Genomic DNA, 17235 nt, shown 5'->3' with positions numbered 1-17235 from the left:
AGCACCCAAATCAATTCCACTCCCCGCGCTCTCCCCATAGCCCTGCAAACTTGCCCTGCCCGAATAATTATCTGCTCTCTTAAAAGACAGCTTATTTATGCAGTGGGTAGTGAGGATCTGGAATTTGCTGCTGAAAGTTATGGTTAAAGCGAAAAGCATCAACTTATTTTTGAGGAAGCAATGCATACCACTGGGGAATAGAAAGGTAGAGGAAAGGGCATTAGGAGGAATGGATGTTTGTGTGAAGTATAAATATTGGCACTGACTTGTTAGGACAAATGGCCTGTTTCCGTGCTGTAATATTCTAGGTAATTTAAGTGATTGACTGGATAGAAAAGAAACCAGGTGTTAGACAATTATGGGGTGTAGAATACTCATGGTGAGGATACTGTTTTCAGCACATCCACCATCAATTATAAACAATAGAGTCTGACAACTGATGATCTTACTGAGGTTAGTTTAACAAGTTAGTCTTGAATAGGCCTTTATGATTGTTGATTACATACAATAACTAGACCAGAGGATTCTGTAAAACTATCCAAGAAACACAGGGATTTTTTTTATTAAAAATCAGATGAAGAATACATATGTTTTAGTATTTCATTTATCAAAATTTTCAAGCAGTGGTGGAGATTGGACTGGAAACTGAAATGTATCCCAATCTCAGGAGACAGTAAATATCAGAGATTGATGTTGCGGTGAGATATGGGGCAAGATAGTTGTTGTAAGTGGGATCAATGGCACTCATAGGGACTTGGACGGATTAAATGGTTGAGGCAGGCCAAATGGATTTTAATGTACATGAATTTAGCCGAATACATATTGGCTCAGAAAATCTAGAATATGTACTGAGTGGATAAGAAAGATGTAAGGTGGCAGGAATTGCGTAGGATTCTTGAAAATATTCAGTCAATGTGAAGATACTGTCAGGAAGGTTAAAGGGACATTGTGATGGATCTCAAAGGTGTTTGTTCCACATAAAACTCGCTGTATCACTGCAAGCCTCATTGTCGGGTTATATTTTAGATTATTTTTAGTTGGTGAAATTCGGGGCAGCTATTTCCAAAACAACAGAAGAGAGGCAAGAAGATTTTGGAATGTGGTACTCATAATAATAATAAGCCTTGCATTTGATACAGTGCTTTTCATGTCTTCTAGACATCTCAAAACGCTTCACAGAATATACTGTAAAGTGAATTGACTGTATATTTGTGGGCGAAATGCGGCAGCCAAATTGCGCACAGCAGTGTCCCACAAACTATCGTGGATTGAAGTGACCAATTTATTATTTTTTTCTTGAGGGATTATTACTAGGCGTGTGGAGTAAGGAATCTTGCCCAAGGTTTTGCCCTGCCAGTAATCAAACCCAGATCTTTCACTTGAGAGGCAAGTGCTCTAACCACTGAGCTACGCGACTCCACAGAACTGAGAGGTTATACTGTATATAGAATATACTGTAAAGTGAATATACTGTGGGTGAAATGCAGCAGCCAATTGTGCTCAGCAATGTCCCACAAAAGTCATGGATTGAGTGACCAATTTATTATTATTATTTTTTTGAAGGAGTCATTATCCCCAGAAAAATGATCCGCTAAATGGCTAACAACCGGATTCCTAGTCACTCCTAGGTAAACAGAGGCATGTGAAATAAGGAAACTTGCCCATCGTTTGCCCTGTCGAATTATTTTGCAATGTGTTATGATAAATTTAGTTTCATTTAGTTTAATCCGGGGAAGTGCGTGTTGGAACTCTGCTCCCAAGGCCAGGAGTAATTGCACCTCACTTGCTAAAAATAGCAAGGCACTAGTTCTAAATCTTCAAAGTGTGTGGTGAAACCTTTTGCCTGATGTCGTTAAGCACAAATTTTACATTAGAATACATTTGAATATACAGCACAGAAACAGGCCATTCGGCCCAACTGGTCTATGCCGGTGTTTATGCTCCACATGAGCCTCTTCCTGCCCTTCTTCAACTAAGCCTTCAAGCAGAACCTTCTATTCCTTTCTCCCTCATGTACCTATCTAGCTTTCCCTTAAATACATCTATGCTATTTGCCTCAAAACTCCTTGTGGTAGCATGTTCCACATTCCCACTTCTCTCTGTGTGAAGAAATTTATTTTAGTGAATTGTGTATGTGTACCACTAAATCCCTTTGCTCCTCTACCCCTTTAAGTTTTTATTTTCCAGGATGCATGTGACTTCTTTATTCCTTAAGTATATGCTTTAAAAATATGCTTTAAATTTAAGTATGTGCTTTTAAGTATATGCTTTTAATCTACCACAGGTAGTCTCCCTATGTTAACCCCTCCCTTTCATCTTTTCTCCGCCCCCACCCCCATTTAACGATTGAAGCCAGTCAAGGACACTGTTGAAATTGCTGATAACAGCATTTCAATACAACTTCCCTTCATTGCCATATTTTTGTATTTGCATCTGGATGAAGGTGAAGGGCATTGTAAAGAACCCCACATCGCAGGCTGCTTAACCACTAGGAAAATCCTATGTTGTGAGACGCACAATAAAAAGTGAAGTGAAGCGGAGATTCTATCTTGTGAGACACACTGTAGTATTAATGAAGATGTAAACTGTTGCTCTGCTGTTTAACAAAGAAAATTATTTCACACATGGAACATTCATTCTCACCAGGATTTGCAAATGCGGCTTAATTAGCATTCATGAAGGAATATTATATTGTAAATTACCTTTCTTCCTTTTTGTTGGTATTATGTAGAGTTTAAATGGCTCTTCTGAGCAGATCTTTTCCATACTGCTCGATAGTCTTTTTATCCAACTTTGTATCACTGTGTTGCACTGTGCTCTAATTTTCATGGTGCAACACATTGGTATTGCACTGTGAAGTAGCAAATGAGGATAAAACAAAAGAAAATGGCTTTAGAACATTCCCCAGAAATGGGAATCTGAGTTTAAGTTAAATTCAACAAGCCACAGAAGTCAAAATAGATACTTTCCACCACAGGTCTGCTTGGACAAACCATTATTTAGTGTTGGGTTTGTCAATTCAACATTTACTGTGCTGTTTGTGACTTCCCATTTGTGACTGAAATTGTTGGAATGGAATTTGCACTCTCTCCCTGGAGAGACGCATCCTGCTTACCTAATTCCGGAAAGTATTAGGTGCAATTTGGCAACAGCCAAGGCTTGGGGACCCCAGAGTGTGCGTTGGGACATTGCTGGAGTCTGAACAGCTAAAACCGCATAGCTTGTCATTGATATTGTTGTCTGGCAAGTTTTCCCACTACTTGTCCAGCTAGAACCACCCTACCTATTAGGGATTTGGCTTTCAGGGTTAAAAGGAGCTGAGTGGGATGGCTCCTGTTAATCCTGCAAGCCAAATTTGACAATAATGCTAAATCACCATGAAATGTCCAGAATAAATGCATCATTAATTGCATTAACAAACTAATATGTGATGAATATTTGCATTTTACTTCTTTTCTAGAGAAGGCTGCAAAACTAGAACCAATTTGCAAAGGTTATTTGGGATAACGGGATTTCAGAGATAATTTAAAGAACCAGCACATCCTATTTTTACTAGCCTTATTTTCTATTTGTAAAATTGGGGTGGAACTCTAAAATATTGCACAAAAGTATTCTACTATATTATGCTTTGTAGTTGCTAGCATTTTTATTTTACTGCTATATAAGAACAGTCTAGGATGAATTGCCAAGATGTTGTGCTTTGTCTGACTTAATTCCTGATGTTTAAAATAGGAACATGTTTATATTGGAGAAGTAATAAAAGGCAAATAGGCTCAAAGGGGACCAAGGACATGACGATCATTTTCCCCGCTGGATAGAATGTCAGAACAAGCTACAGGTTTCTTTACATTCTCATCAGCAATATTTTTTTTTGCTCAGCTGGGTGTCTGACAATTGCGGAAATCCATCACCATGCTTAAGAGTGTCCAAACCAAACTTGTTTATAAATAAATATAATTATTTATTATAAAAGGGGGCAAGCAAAGGAATGGGGTAGAAGCAAATCAGACATTTGGGGAGATGCTAGAGCATGAAAGACATAGTTGATATATCTCTATTTTGTGGTCCTTTCTGTTCTTTTTTACTTGGTATTTCTCCATTTGATCATTTTGTTGCTGACTGACTAAACTTGAGGAAGTGTATTTGATTGACAAGCAACTGTGGGAAGGACCTCGGTGAGAACACCCTCCCCACTCTCTTGTGCTTGGCATCCAACACATCCCCATCATTGTAAAGAGCTCTGAGACATTATCCTTCGTGAAGGGAACTGTATAAACTCAAGTTGTTTTTATAGTGTATTTTTAATTAACTTAAATTGTAGAATGAAGTAACATTACTATAACTTGAACAAACTTCTCTTCAGGCATGCATAAGATTAGAGAAGTAGGCTAGTCCCCTATGAACTAGATATGCACTATTGTAGCACTCACCGTTTTGCTATGGTGTACTATAGAAGCAAAACCTACAGCACAGCAGGACATTCGGCTCATCGGGTGCGTGCTGGCTCTCTGAAAGAGCTGTCTGATTAGTCTCATTCTCATATCTTTTCCCATACCATCGAAATGTAGAAACGTAGAAATGTACAGCACAGAAAAAGGCCATTCAGCTCATTATACTTTCAAATACCCTTATTTTTCTCCCTTTCAGATTTTTATCTAATTTTCTCTTAAAAGCTGATATGGATTCTTCGTCAACCATGGTTTGTAATAGGTCATTCCAACAACAAATTGCACTTATGTAGCATCTTTTACGTCGGGAGGACATTCCAAGGCACCGGATTCCACACTCTGTCCCCCCCAAAATATCTCCTAACCTCTCCTTTTGCTTCTGTGGCGATTACCTTCAATTTATGTTCTAATTTTCAAGTCTATTTAACTTACACCTTTATATTTAATAGTTTCTGTGCAGTTTTCTGCTGCACTCCAGGGCTTTTCAGAAAACAAAATAATTACTGTAGCCTTTTCCAATCAAACCTCCCAAAAAAGTATTTTCAGGATAGAGTGATTAAAATAAAGCTACAGAGGTAATACACCAACGACAAGCATAATATTATAACAAAACCAAGAGTCTCGGTCATATTGTACAAGTGAAAGTTTATTTTGTTTGCCTATGAAATAATCACTACAGTAAATTCTGTAAGATTTGTTATTGTTATTTAAAATAAAGTTTGAAGCACAAATTTTATGAAGATGAGACATTCGAGACCATTTGCAATGATGTCCTGCATAATGAATTCTCACCACACTTGCCATCCAGCACGAAGGGCACTATATAAATGCAAGTTGTTGTTGTTGCTTATTTTTCTTCTAAAACAACAACAAAATTACATTTGTATAGTGCCTTTCACATTGGGAGGACTTCCCAAGGCACTGGACAGATAGTTACGGACCCGAGCTGAGGGTTGGGGAAGGTGGAGGGCAGGGGGGAAGCAGGGAGATCGAAAGCACGGTTGAAGATGCAGGTCTTGAGGTGGGTCTTGAAGGTGGCGAGGAAGGGGACGAGATGGAGGGATTGCGGGATGGTGTTCCAGAGAATGGGTGCAGAGTGGCAGAAAGTTTGCCTGCCAATAGTGGGGCAAACAAGGCGGTGGACGTGAAGCAGGCCGGTGTCTGCTGAGCGGAGGGAGTAAACAGGTGGTAGGGATTTAGGAGGTTGGAGAGGTAGGGGGGAGCAAGACCATGGAAGGCTTTGAAGCTGAGGACCAGGATCTTGAACTGTATCCTCTGTGTGATGGGAAGCCAGTGGAGTTGGGCAAGGATGGGGGTGATAGGGTCGCGGAGCCTGGTGCAGGAGAGGACATGGGTTGCAGAGTTCTGGATGATCTGCAGCCTGTGGAGGGAGGAGTTGGGGAGGCCGACAAGCAGTGAGTTTGCATAGTTGAGCCTCAATGTAATGAAGGCGTGTATGAGAGCCAAACAAGACCCCAAGGTTCCGGACTGGCTTGGCAAGGTGGAGTGTGCAACCATGGATGGTGATGCTGTCAGTGCCTGAGGTGAGGAGGCGCTGACTGGAGTCACTCAGGAGCGCCTCGGTCTTGTTGACGTTCAACTGAAGAAAGTTAGCTCTCATCCAGGACTTGATGTCTGACAGACATTCTGTCAGGACAGCAGTTGTCCTGGAGTCAAGGGTGGAGGCAGAGAGGTAGAGTTGGATGTCATCCGCATACATGTGGAAGTTGACCCCATGTCTGCGGATGATGTCACCAAGAGGGAGCATATAGATATTGAAGAAGAGGGGACCAAGGACAAAGCCCTGAGATGGTCTGGGGGCTAGAGGAGAAGCCTTTTGTGGAGATGAAGTGCAGGCAGTGTGAGAGGTACAATCTGAACCAATCAAGGACAGCACCGTGGAGGTTGAGGTGTGAGGAGAGGTGGTGGATGAGGATAGAGTGGTCAACGGTGTCGAAAGCAGCAGAGAGGTCAAGGAGGCAGAGGAAGCCCTGGTCGCAGATGAACAGAATGTCATTTGTCACTTTGACCAGGGCTGTTTCTGTGCTGTGGGCGGCACATACCAATAGCTACAAAATGTTAGCATTGCGCCCCTTATATTTTATAAATTCTTTGCTTTATTGTGTCATCTTGGCTCAATTAGTAGCACTCTCCCCTCTGAGTCAGAAGGTTGTGGGTTTAATCCACTTGTTGGGTCTTTGAACTCGACCAGTCTAGACTGACGCTCCAATGCAGTCTTCGGGATGCGCTGAAATGTTGCAAGTGCAATACTTCAGATGAGACAGTAAATCGAGTTCCTATCTGTTCAGGTGGACCACATGCCACTATTCGAAACAAGAAGGGAGTTTCTCCTGATGTCTTGACCAACAATCCCCCACATAAAATTGGTCATTCACTTCATGGCTATTTGCTGTGCCCAAATTACAGTAAAATCCTGTGTAGCACATTCAGACATCCTCCTGATGTGAAAGGTGCTATGTCAAATGGAAGGATTATTATTATTATTATTATTATATATTAAACAATTTGTTGGGGACGCTTTAGTTTGAAATTTCCCCAAACCCTCCTTTGTGTTGCCTCCTGCCATATACTGAAGATTGCACCTGTTAACCTTTCATTATGCCTTTACTATATAGTCAGCACGAGCAGCATTTGTGACATCTGTGCTAAAATAAATGCTGGAGGCTTCTTTTTAAATAAATACTTTGGAATAAGGCCTTTGCCAACATACAGAATTATAATTCAAATGTGACCATGATGATTATTTTAATTTCATTCCCAAACCAGAAGAGCACATTGATGTCTGGTTTGCCGATGCTGCGTTGAGATCCAAGTATTGTTACCGGCACTATATTTGGTGGGAGGAGGCTGGAATGTTAATAGAACATTAATTGATGATTGAGGCGAATGCCGAATAAAATCTAAAAAACATCTTTTTGTTCAACATTCATAAAGTACAAAAAAAAGTTATAAACCAGTATTTTCTTTATAATAGTCAAGACACTGGAACTTGCCACCTTATGCTTACGATTCTGATGCAATCTACTTGAGGACACTGAGCAGCTCCATTGTTTTCAGGATGACGTCTTTGTACCTTCCTGAGCCTGGGAAAGTTCAGTTCAGGAAAATGTAGCAGGTGTGGTGTGGGACAGATCACTTTCTCTCTGAGCTCTACACAACCGGGCACAGCCTTGAGGCTGATTTCTGCTGTCAGATGGTAGATAAATTGCATAAAAGAAATATAAAAGTTAAAATGAGTTAGTGGTATCCACCCACTAGTGAGCTGGGTTTGAGAGCTTAATGGTTAGCAGTAGCGATAAGGGATCGTGCAATTTTACATTTCTGACCGTGGAAGGCATAATTTCACTCTGTGGAGATATCCTGTGTTTAGGGTGCTATATAAATGCAAGGTATTGTTGTTGAACAAAGGCAGGATTATTGAATGATCTTTGGTTCCTTGTCCTTTAATCATGTTGATGATTGCAATCGGTCCTTTTTATTAAAATGTACACAATCCTGATGCATGGAAACATTGTGAACTTGGGCTCATAAACTATCCTTCTTGAGTTTTCTGCATCCAAAATGACCCTGAGCAAATACATTAATTAAATCAATTTTGTGCATTAATCCTGTTCTGCACTGTGTCCTACATTTACAAAGGAAACCTCTGCCTTCTACTGGTAGATGATTGATACTTCAATACATAGCTGAAATGCAGCACTTTCAGCCATTGGGGCAAAATGTGTACAGCGTACAATTCAATTACATTGGTTAATTCAGTTTTTACATTACCCTAGATCTTGAAATTAATTTTCCTATCAGAAAATTTTGTGTATCAACCTGAGAGGAAGCATTTGAACTCTTTCATACCAAATGAGTTGAGATATTCTATTTTTGGCTGAATGAATGTGCTGCTTTTCACAATCAGGAGCGCACATAAATCTTCAGGCCTGACTATTGTGACTATTGTAAAAAAAGATGGTTGTGTGTGGTGGGGTGGGAGTGAATTAGTGGAATTTTGGACTGTAACTTTCAATTGCTTTGGGCTAAGAAGCGCTCACCACTTTAACTAGATGTTAAATATCCTATGAAGCAATATTCAAATGCTGTCTCTGGGATTAGTAAACAATGTTTTTGACCTGGTATCATTTGGTAAATATCCAAAATAGGGTCTGAAAAGAGGCATCAGCCCAAACTATTGTATTGAAATTGGAGAGTGTTTACACCCAATACCAGTCACTAGTTATTGAAATTCCACAGTTTCATGATTGATTCAAGAATTTATTGTATCTAATAATAATGCTTACATTTGGTATAGCGCCTTTTTGTGTCTTCAAGATGTTTCAAAGCGCTTCACAGAATATACTGTAAAGTAAATTGACTGTATATTTTGTGAGTGAAACGCAGAAGCCAATTGCACACAGCAGTGTCTCACAAGCAGCCGTGGATTGAGTACCCAAATTATTTTTATTTATTTTGAAGAAATTATTACCCGCAGAAACGTGATCCACTAATCAACTTACAACCGGGTTCCTACTTACTGCTAGTTAAACAGAGGCGGGTGGAGTAAGGAAACTTGCCCAACATTTCGCTCTGCTGGGAATCAAACCCAGGTCGCTCGCTTGCGAGGCGAGTGCTCTAACCACTAAGCTACAGGACTCTGATGAAACATTACACTTTCACCCCTTTTGGGGGTCAGTAGGAAGAGCTGGTAATTTTTGCATAGCTTTTCAATTTTGTTGAAATCTGAAAATTATTGTAACTCAAAAAAATTCTTCTTTTGTTAAGTGTAGCAGCAATGCTGAGCAACACTGTCATCAGTCATTCCTCCCCTGTTTGAGCATGTAGGGCAGTGGTATCAAGATTTGCAAATGGATTTGATGTGGTGAATCCTGCAGATAGTGAGATGTGTCTCAGGCTGACCCTACAGAACTTCACTCGGACTCTCATTGAAGCCAGGTGCTAGTGGTCTCACTAAGCTACAAACTGGCTTTGGGAGGTCAAAGCTGAGGTCAATTACTGGCAGAATTCCAGAGGGTCATCCTGCAACACATTAGAATACTTGTAGAATTTACTAACTTCAAATACCTTTGAAACCTCTCAAGGTAGATCATTTTTTATGTTTTTTGCACTTACTCAGCTGTGGAGAGTTTTGCTGTCCACTTCCAGCATGATGTTTGTTGGCGTGTTGTTTTCCATCAATAACTGAAGGGATTACCTGAGATAACATACTTAATGGCATTCCTTTGCATAACAATTTTTAGATATGACTTAGCACAACAGTGTGCTCATGCGAAGTGATGCATAAGATAATGAAGATTCGAGTTGCAATACCTGTTTGGTTTGAGCTGATGTGAATTGTAATCAGGGTCAGAACTTGCCAACAATGGGAAGAGAATAGTTTTATGATTGACTCGTGACTGCATTAAAAGATTTTTGCTTCATCACTGAACAGTGAATGTGTGGATCAGACTCCTGTTAAAGCAGTTAAAGCAACATTGATTAACCATCAAAACAAACTGCTTGGGAACAATACTGGAAGCACTGGAAATAGACTTTAATTTCCTAAACCAGTTGCATGGAATTTGGTGTCTCTTTTTGTAGTACATTTCCTCCCTTACACCCTCCTCCCCCCACACCCCCAACTCCCCCTGCTCCAGACAGACTATTTTGCCCAGATATTAATGTATGTTCTGTTACATGACAATTACATGTCACTGCATTTGAGTTCCTTATACCTGCTGTTCGAGTGCTTGCACATAGTGAGGGCTCAAACCTGTGCTTTTCAGAGTCTAATGACAAGCTAGTGACTATCCTCCTGGGGGAGATTATTCTGGTCTCCTTGGGACTGAGCTGGCTCCAAGGTGTCATGCATGGAAATGGAAAATTTTAATTGAGTTTTGCCTCTTTGGTGGTATCAGTTGTCTGGTTCCTAAGCCATGCAGGCACATGGCACTCTAGGATACTATTGATGGAGTCCTGTAGCTCAGTGGTTAGAGCATTCGCTTTGCAAGCGAGAGACCTGAGTTCAATTCCAGGCAGGGCGAACCTTGGGCAAGTTTCCTTACTCCACACATCTAATAATAATCCCTCCAAAACAAAACAATAATAAATTGGTCACTTTCAATCTACGACTGTTTGTGGGACATTGCTGTGCGCAATTGGCTGCTGCGTTCGCCCACAAATATACAGTCAATTCACTTTACAGTATGTTCTGTGAAGCGCTTTGGATGTCCTCCCGACGTGAAAAGCGCTAAATCAAATGCAAGGATTATTATTATGATTGATCAGCCAGCCAGGCGCATCAACAGGACTTGAATGGGGCAGCAATTTGTCCACTTACCAAAAGGAAGCACACATTCTCCCCAAGCCTTGGTTCACACCAACCTGCACCTAATACTTTTTGAACTAGTTAAGCAGGTTGTGTCCCTCCAGATAGATAGCGTGCATTCTATTTCAGGCACAGGGACATTTTTATGGCATGTATATCTGGCATCTGATTTTGATGCTCTTTTGCACGATGGTGGATTGCCATGTGTGCTAGCCAAAAATGTAATTTGTTGCCATTCATTGTGTGAAGTATTCTGTGACATTTTGATCTGATTCAAGCAAAGTTAAAATTAAATGTTATATATTGGTATGATTAAGCTCAGCTGAACTTATTTAGCAAGTTATATCAGATGAGTGAGATAGGGTTAGTACAGCGACATAGAGCAGCAACAACTAATTTAACATTTGTGTACTTGTTTAAATAGTTCCTGTTGGTTGAAGTGTATGGATTTAGATGTGTTTGAATGTTAAGCTTGTCAGTGTATTGTGATGAGGTTTCTGTTCAGTTGCTTGGGGAAAGGGAGATTTGCAGACCAAGGAATGAAGGAAGCAGAATAGGACAAAGGCAGAAAGAGTGAGAGTGAGAGAATTGAGAGAAAGTGACATTGGAAGAAGGAAGAAGGCCAAATATTTCATTTTATTACTTCAATAATGTATTAAACCTTCTATTTTATCTAAATAATTTTACTCTTGTGTTTCAGGCTTTGGCTGAGCAGGTGTGTGAGGAACATTTAGCTGAAGGTCGCTTATACCCACCACTCAATACTATTCGGGACGTTTCTCTAAAACTGGCCGTGCAGGTAATAAAATCATTAACAATGGATTTTTTTTTAACCAGCAAATACAAACACTATACTTTGGAGAAATATTGTGAAACACTTCCGTATCAAATGCAAGCTTTATTAGTAGTATTTATTCCATAATACAGATTCTCATTCTTTCCTTATCGGATATCCACTTGCCAGAATGAGTCACCGGATAGTGATACAGAGTGGAATCCTAGCTGATTCTTCCAGTCTATAGCAAGGCGATACTCATTAGCTTCTCATATCTCATATTTCAAAAGTCTTAACTACTTTCACATCTAATCAGTAAAGGAGATTTCATATAAAACTATAAATTTAAAGGGTGGAAGATTAAATGGCAGCGAGCAGGAAGGTTAACAGCAAAGGCTTTTAAAAGCACATAAAAGTAAGAGGATAGTCAAAGAAATGATGGAACCACTTAGAGTCAAACAGGGCAATCTTGTAGTTAAGAATGAGGCAACGGCAGCGATGGTTAGTATCTTCTTTGTGTTTTTTTACAGAGGAAGTGAAAGTAGGATTGTAGAAGTATCAAAGAGGGATTAGAAAGAGAATTAATATTAAAAGCAAAATGTATTTAAAAAAATAATGGGTTTTAAAATAGAAATGGCATCAAACCTGTAATCACAGAATAATGAAGGTCAGAGAAGACAGAAACAATTGGTAGACTTGCAGTCTCAAAAGATTTTTTAGAGTTTGTGGATGGTGCATCAAAGGACTGGAGAGTGGCAAATGTTAAACCTCTGTTCAAATAAAGGGGAAAGGGATAAGTCAGGGAATTCTTCATCAATTAGATTCACCTCAATTGGTGTAAACTTTCAGAGATGGTTACACAAGATGGAACTTTTGATCATGTGAAAAGCCAGGGATTATTTGAGCTACGGATTTTTGAAGGATAGGTCATGCTTGCTAAATTTTAAGTGATATTCAAAAAATGTACAGATATATGGCATGAGGTTATGTATGTGCAGCTTTTCAGCAGACCTTTAATGAGGTGCCAGGAGTCCCGTAGCTCAGTTGTTAGTGTGCTCGCCTCGCAAGCGAGAAGACCCAGGTTCGATTCCCGGAAGTGGCGAAACCTTAGGCAAGTTTCCTTACTTGATTCTGTTTACCTACTAATAAGAAGGAATCCATTCATTAATTAATTGACGATTTCCGGGAGTAATGGTGTCTGCCAGTGCTGTTAGCAAATAGTCTGGTCTTCCTCATTCAGCATCTTTCACACATTCTTGGATTTTATTCTTCTGATAGACCAGAAGCATGAAAACCATTGAAAGTGGCTTTCGATTGTTTTTGACTTTAACACAACAAATATAGCAAAATAAACAAGTGGATATTTAGACGTATTAAAAAGTATCATGACTCTAGACTTAAGGTCTGAGGGGATGGTAGAATGAAGTATGTGAGGCTGTGCCCAAATTTAATGAAAGAGGAATAAGAAAGACTTTACAAAAGTAATGTCAAGAATGAGGGGGAAGTCCCGTTGAGGGGTTAAAGATAGAACCCTCTTTCCTTGAAATTGAAAGTCCTGCCATAGTGAGTTTGCTGGCTCCCTTATTGATCCTACCCAATTAATGATTAATTAGTCAATGATTAAGTATTGGATTATTTTATCTGATTGTCTTGCATGCATCTGCCAGAGGAATCCAATGTAAAGTAATTGAGATTGATTGACTTAGTGGAGTGATGCCTGGGAGTGGGGAGAGAGACTGACACCTTGGTCACAGTAAAGAAATATAACATTTTGTTACATTTTGCTGAACAAATACTCTTAATTTGTTCTCCATAGACGACGAGGAGCAGATAGTTGTCAGAAATGTTGGGATCTGTCTGCACAGATCCTCATCCTCACCTACAAGGCCATTCATGGCCTTGCTCCCTCCTATCTCTCCGACCTACTATCCCCCTACCTACCTGCCCGTACCCTCCGTTCTTCTGGCTCCAGTCTGCTCCACATCCCTCGCCCAACCGCCCTACCATCGGTGGCCGGGCCTTCAGCCTCTCAGCCCCTAGTCTCTGGAACTCTATCCCCCAGTGCCTTCGCCTTGCTTCCTCCCTTTCCTCCTTCAAGGCCGGTCTCAAGACCTTTCTCTTTGACCGTGCCTTCAACTCCCCTCTCGACTCTCTACCCCCTCCTCGCTCCCTCCCTTCCCTCCCCTCACCCTGACCATTTCCCCACTGCTCGGGTCCTGACCCAACTGTACAGCGCCTTGGGACGTCCTCCCGACGTGAAAGGCGCTCTATAAATGGAATCTTGTTGTTATTGTTGTTGATGAGCCCCTCCAAACATAAGTATTGCGAGATCGAAGATGATGATAAATGTTGAACTCTACTGTTTCTGACTTGGATCCATTTCCTCAATAATTACTGATCTGGATTGGAATTGCTTGTGAAGCGTATCGAGACGTCTTCATGATCGAAAGCTATAAATATAGAAATTCTTTATTTCCAGGTCCAGATCGAAAACCTGCTTTTGTTTCTCTTTCAGACTGTGGAATACGCATACAAAAATGGAATGACGTCAGTGTACCCAGAGCCTGAAGATAAAGAAACTTTTGTCCGCTCCATGATGTACAGCACAGATTATGATGACTTTGTAACCGATTCTTACACTTGGCCAGAAAATGCTTCAATGATTCAAACGGTTGAAAAATAAGTGCAGCTTCCCTGGAGCTTAAGCATTGAAACCAGCAGCAATTACATGTGTGATATCAATCAGTTTATTACTTTCAACTTTATGCATGTTAAATCGTTTAATCTAGCTTTCTTGTACTGTGCTGCTTTTAGTCTCTGGCATTGGTGCTGTAGGTTAAACAATATTTTTTTGGTACGAAAACATTTGTAATCCCCATTTTCTTCCCATATATTTTCCTGAGTTCCAGGTACCAAATCCTGACAAAGAGCACAAATTAGCACCTGTGAGCGCCTCTGCGGCCTTTGTCAGTGCTTCCCTGTGACTACCAGTGGTGGGTACTTAGAATTATCTCATGGTGAATCAATCAATGATTTTTTTCCTTTTCCTCAGTCAATATTGAATTGAACTTTTAGCAGTCTAGAGGGAAACTCCCAGGTGTTTACGTCAATTATGTCAAACTCTGGCCTCCCTCGTATGCATGCCATCAGTCCAACAGAATTTCAGTTATTCTCTGACCATTGGTCTGTGGCCATTTCTAAACTGGTTTTAGATGATCTATACATTAAGAGGATTTTTTTAGGGGGTTGGGGGTTTTGAACAATATGTTCAACAAGGTAAGTAAGCGCATTTAGAAAAACTCTCAAGTTGACTGACTATTAATTTACTTCATCAGGTACATTATGAACACAGTGTGGGTTTATTAGAAAACAACTAGAATTTAAACAGATGACATGGGATCTTTGAGTCTGATATTGCAACAAAAGATGTAGAAAATTATTTGTGCTGACAAAACAGTAGGAGTTTATGCTGGTGGTTCTGGGGCATTATTTTCATCCGTAGTTTGGACCATACCAATCTCGCTCTTTGCCCCCCACCACCAATATGCACCCCACCACCAAAAAAAAANTTATTAAAATGCCAGAAGCCTTTTGAAAATACTATGATAAAAGAAAACCTATGATTGGAAAATGCTTGTAGATCTAGAATGATGGAAGAATAAAATGATTAAAATGATTGAGATTGAGTCTGTGCATTGTATTCTTTTAACTTATTATGTCCTTCCAGTTCTGATTCGTTCGCCCACAAATATACAGTCAATTCACTTTACAGTGTGTTCTGTGAAGCGCTTTGGGACATCCTCCCGACGTGAAAAGTGCTATATCAAATGCAAGGTTTATTATTATTATTATTTGTGACAAATGTAAATTCTAACTATAAAGATTATTAAAAACATAAGAGGGTGATGGAAAAAGGGTGCTTAGTTGCAGGAAACAAAATGAAATTCTAAAAAATCTTTCTTGGAAAATTTTGTGTTATGAACAATTTCCTTTAAAGAAAAGAAAATATCCAAACATACCAAATCCTCATCACAATTTTTTTGTTGCTATTATGGGATGCAATCAATATCCATCTAAAGGTCTCGATTGGAAGCCACTCTTTTAGAAGCAGAACAAACCTTGGGCTAGTTTCCTTACTCTACATGCCTAATAATAATCATTCAAGAAAAAAAAATAATAAATTGGTCACTTCAATCCACAACTGTTTGTGGGACACTGCTGTGCGCAATTGGCTGCTGCATCTTGCCCACAACTATGCAGTCAATTCACTTTACAATATATTCTGTGAAGCGCTTTGAGACGTCTAGAAGATGTGAATGTAGGATAACATTTTGCAGCGATAAACAGTGATGGAGTTCCCATGGACGATGCATAGCATGAAGGAGAAGAGGGAGGTGACCATAGGTGTGGTTTAAGAGATGGATTTTAAAAATAGATAGTGGAGGCAAGGCCGAGGGATAGAGGCAGGGAGTTCCAGTGATTAAGCGCATTGTGACTGAAATAACGGCCACCAATGGTGATTCAGAGATGTCGAGGTGGATGCGCAGCAGACCTGTGTTAGCTGAGCGAAGCGGGCAGGCAGAAGTGTGGGGTACGAGTAGGTCAGAGAGATAGAGAGGTGCGAGGGTGTGAAGCATTTTGTACGTGAGTGTGAGGATCTTGAAGTGGAAGACTTTACTTGAAGCAATAGTTAAATGGGACAATATGATCTAAAAGCAAATCGGGCTAACACTGGAAGCATTCCAAAGGGCATACATACAGCCACTGCAGATATGTTTGGTAACTTACATATTATAGTACCATTCAGGTGAACAATATCTCAAAGCGCTTGACAATCAGAGTGGTGGGTACTGAGGGAGAAGTGGGAACTTTATGACATATGTAAGAGCAAATCATATTAAATACCTCCAGCACTGCACAAATAAAGAAATAAATTTCCATTGCAGTATATCTTGTATGTGCCATTATTCATTTATAGCTAAAATAAATGGTACATAACAAAGACAAATCAAATAAAGCAGCAAAAACTAAACCAAAGTATTAAACAGTATTTTTGTCACTAACTTTGTCCATTTGAAAGTAAAAGTGTCAAATTGCATGGATCGTTAAATAGAGCAGGACAGTGGGATCATACACTGACATTGATTTGGATAAAGAAGGCCCTGCTTGTCGGCTTCCCCAACTCCTCCCTCCATAGGCTGCAGATCATCCAGAACTCCACAGGCTGTGTCCTCTCCCGCACCAGCCTCCGTGACCCTATCACTCCCATTCTTGCCCGACACCAAGTGGCGTCCCATCACACAGAGGATAGAATTCAAGATTCTGCTCCTCACCTTCAAAGCCCTCCATGGCCTTCCTCACCCCAATCTCTGTGATCTCCTAACCCCTTACCAACCAGCCTGCTCCCTCCGCTCAGCAGGCTCAGGCCTGCTTCACATCCCCCACCTCGCCCTCCCCACCTTTGGCGATCGAGCCTTCAACCACTCTGCCCCCCATCGTATGTAACTCCATCCCTCAGTCACTCCGACTTGCCCCCTCCCTTGCCTCCTTCAAGACCCATCTCAAGAACCTCCTCTTCTACTGTGCCTTCGATCACCCTACTTCCCCCCCCCATTGCCCTCAACCCTCCCCGATCCTGGCCCCCAGCTCAGGTCTGAACCACTGACTGTCCAGCGCCTTGG

General features: G+C 40.6%; 1 protein-coding gene across 5 annotated transcripts in view; it reads left to right on the top strand.

The window, feature by feature from the left end:
• Window positions 1-15236, top strand: part of me1 (malic enzyme 1, NADP(+)-dependent, cytosolic) — a 240689-nt gene extending 225453 nt beyond the window's left edge. For all 5 annotated transcript variants that reach the window (XM_007892968.2, XM_007892962.2, XM_007892966.2 and 2 more), the window contains exons 14-15: window positions 11480-11578; window positions 14070-15236. In XM_007892968.2, the coding sequence (XP_007891159.2) occupies window positions 11480-11578; window positions 14070-14237 (267 nt within the window). In that variant the 3' untranslated portion in view covers window positions 14238-15236. The remainder of the gene's footprint in view (window positions 1-11479; window positions 11579-14069) is intronic.
• Window positions 15237-17235: the final 1999 nt, after the last annotated feature.

The sequence above is a fragment of the Callorhinchus milii genome, unplaced genomic scaffold (assembly GCF_018977255.1).
Source record: "Callorhinchus milii isolate IMCB2004 unplaced genomic scaffold, IMCB_Cmil_1.0 Scaffold3, whole genome shotgun sequence".
Classification (NCBI taxonomy): Eukaryota; Metazoa; Chordata; class Chondrichthyes; order Chimaeriformes; family Callorhinchidae; genus Callorhinchus; species Callorhinchus milii.
The sequence above is the reverse complement of the archived record's forward strand: the minus strand, read 5'-3'. Positions and strand labels throughout refer to the sequence as shown.